General features: G+C 34.3%; 1 protein-coding gene across 1 annotated transcript in view; it reads left to right on the top strand.

Moving 5' to 3' along the window:
- The first annotated feature begins 3,249 nt into the window (after positions 1 to 3,249).
- LOC128651617 (putative claudin-25) overlaps positions 3,250 to 3,451 on the top strand; it is an 891-nt gene continuing 689 nt past the window's right edge. The window contains exon 1 of the mRNA XM_053704625.1: positions 3,250 to 3,451. This exon is cut by the window's right edge and continues 689 nt beyond it. Within this exon, the coding sequence (XP_053560600.1) occupies positions 3,250 to 3,451 (202 nt within the window).

Raw genomic sequence — 3,451 nt, 5'->3', positions numbered from 1 at the left:
GAAAAACACTTTCAGTTTGTGGCTCTTCCGTTTAGCCTTGCCACAGCTCCCAGAATTTTCTCAAAGGTTCTGAGGGCTCTCTTGGCAGTGATCAGGTATCTGGGAATTGCAGTGGCACCCTATCTGGACAACATATTGGTTCAGGCGCCATCTTTTCAACAAGCAAACTCTCATACAGAGACCGGGGATCAGTCCACAAAAAATATCTTATTTTTAATATGGAACCAAAAAGATTTTGGTGATCACAATCCATTATCAAGAGACTTTTCAACACCTTTTTGAGACCAGTTTTGTTTTATTTAAATTCCTCAATGCACTTGATAATGGCCCTTTGGACATCTTTGTAAATATTCCAAGACTATTTGTGAACATTCTATTATGTTGCACATGTGCAAGACAATCTGAAATGGCCATAGGAGACATTTTAGAGGTGTATTTACATGGTATCAATTCATTAAATCTTGATTCATTGCTTCATATTGTCCATCAGCAGTGGGTAGGGTACACATTTACATATACATTGAGTACACGATATCCTATACAGCTAAGGGGATATGCAGGAAAAGTGAGATGGGGATCCCAACAGCTAGAAGTGCCGTGGTGCAATCTCTGTTAATGTTTGTTTCTAAGTCATACTCACTGTATTGTGATTGCACAGGTATATTCTTTGTAACCAGGCTTTAAAATGGGATCTCACAATTGTGAGTTCAAAAGGAACCTATTGCAATCTGTTTCCATCCTCAACACTGCTAAAACACCTGAATGCCAATTATATGTAGGTATGACGGGCATCTTGTGCGAAGTCCAATTATATTAACGACAGTGCATTGTACAGTTTTTGCGCCTACATAAAAGAGAGTAAAATAATGCTGATGAAAACACTGTAAAGTCACAAGTGCACTGTCATGATTGTGTTTGGACTTTGCTCTCATAAATGTATGTTCCCTGTAAAAACCCAGCCACAAAGGCATACTCTCATTTTAACATCTTCTTTGCAGATACAATATTGCAATGAAGCAATTTCACAATTTACAGTTTCCGTACTGTTAAAATCCAGTATATAAAGATATCAAAAGTACTTCTAATTGAAACTCATAGTCGTGTTGTTCTTTTCAGATATATTTTACCCAAACCAGAAACAGTGATTTTACAATAAATATAAATATTATAAAAACAAATATGTTTAAAATATTAAAAGTGACAATACAGTGATTGAGCAAACATTCCAGTATGCCCATCATGCCTACATACAAAAGGCATTCAGATAGTTTACCAGGGATAAAGATGAATTAAAATTGTAATAGGCTAATGTAAAATGAGCAGTTCCTTTACACAGTGAACAAAAGGGTTAATTCAAAAGAACTTTACAGTAACCTTAAGAAGTGTGAAGGGGATATTGAATAGGGCAGTTTTGGATGACTTCCCATTTACCGTCACGATAATAAGTACTTGAAACATGAAAAGGCCTTTTCTGGATCTTTCTTGTTGATAACTGTTTCACTTCTGCAGGGTTTTAACTCATGGATACATTTTTTTATTGTGATCGCTTAAAAAACACACTGACTAATTTGTCCGGAGAGTGAAAAGCCATAAATTGTGATCAACCCTATAATTATTAAAAGGCATCAGCTGAATTGGTGCTGAAATAAGGAACTATATTGTTTATCTATGTACAGATACATCTACTCTCAGGAATGATGTCCAAATGGATACATAGCAAAATAATCAAATACTTTCTAAACTCCAGTGGTATAAATTCTCAAACCCCTAGCATTGACTGGGATAAACTGAAAAATAAAAACTTGGTGGATTAATATGGATAACAAAGAGATATCATTCCTGGATGAAAAGGGTAAACATAATTAAGATAATTATATTAACACAAATACTATAAAATCAAAGTGTAATATGGTTGTATGTTCTTGCTCGCTCTCCGTTTTGATAAGTAATAAGCTAAATTGAGTTATTTTTCTTTATAATGTCCTTTAGTATAGCATTGAGGTTAATCCCCTCTTATTAAATATAGATTGGAAATTTCTTTTTGTGAAAGTGTAACACACTAACATCTGGATTTGCACAGGTTTTAGTATGTTGCACTTTCACAAGAAGAAATCCAGCTCTGAAAAAAACCAAATGTCGTACATGGTCTCCTTGTTCCTCATTTAGCAGCTAACAAAACTGCCGAATGCACATCCCTAAGCTGGCTCTAAAATATCTATATTTTTTTATAACAACTAGAAAACTTATGACATAAAAACTCAATTTACTCTACTTTAGCTACACTGATAATGTTTTTTTTAACTCTTGCACTTTTCCCATCTCTATTACCCAATTTCTATAGTTTACAATTTAAGGAAAAAAGTACAGCTGAAGAATGGCACAACTTGACACATTAACTATAAATCATTCCACAGTATAGCTTTAGTAAAGAGGTTCCCCAACTTTTTCTGGCCACCACCACTTTGTTCCATAAACTCCCCATCAGCGGCCCTTACGTTACCTGGTAAAAATATTATTCTGAATAGCAGTGTACAAACCCTAATGAAGATAACACAATACAATTTTAAAGAGTAATTTATTATTATTATTATTTTAATTTTAAATGAAACTTTTTAGTTTAATTAATTAAAAATGAATTATCTTAATCTTGTGATAACAACTTTTTCAACTGTATGTGTATACCATATCAAACCAAACAATCTGTCTCTTCTGAAAGCAAACATAAAGTAAATTCAGATCGGACAGCTGTCTAGAGTGAAAGAAAGGGGGGAAAAAATAATGCTTCTATTTTCAGCAATGAGTCTAATACATTACTAATCTGGCATTTGATTTACAATGTCTAGAAGATGTTAATCTCTTTCTAAGCGGACAACATATAATGTTTATTGAGAATAGAACTACAGTTCACACTGCGCTTTATTCTTCAATATACATTCCAAAATTCCCTACTTGTTTCTTTCTTTTTTTAAGTCAAGTGGGAAGATCATTTAATCTGGTCATAGGATCTTTCTAAACAAGGACACACATTTTAATTGGTGACTTTATTTCAAACTATGATATCGCCAAATGTTAATCAGGATGGATTTAAAAGAACAATAGAAGCTCACAAGCATTGATTTTTTTTTCAAAGCTGCTTCTGACAAGCATTTCAAAGCTGGCTTCTCTTAAAGAGGCTGTTCTTCCCTCAAAAGCTCCCTTTTTCTGCTGTATAAACAGAAACACACTGGAGTGGATTATCAAGCAGCTAATATGAACTCAGCCCTCTGCCTCACTGAACTTTTAGGGCTATGTCTTTCTTTTACAGGCTATATCTGCTGTCTGGTGAGTTTATTCATACCTCAATGGTTGACATTCTCATCGGGTATGTTGGTGAATGAAAGTTATCTCTTGGGTTTATGGCATATCTGTGTCTCTCAAGATGTGGGCTCAAGTGTGTGTCAAGAACATGGTA

This window comes from Bombina bombina, chromosome 3, assembly GCF_027579735.1.
Source record: "Bombina bombina isolate aBomBom1 chromosome 3, aBomBom1.pri, whole genome shotgun sequence".
In the NCBI taxonomy this organism is placed as follows: domain Eukaryota; kingdom Metazoa; phylum Chordata; class Amphibia; order Anura; family Bombinatoridae; genus Bombina; species Bombina bombina.
This window is presented reverse-complemented; position numbering and strand designations above follow the sequence as displayed.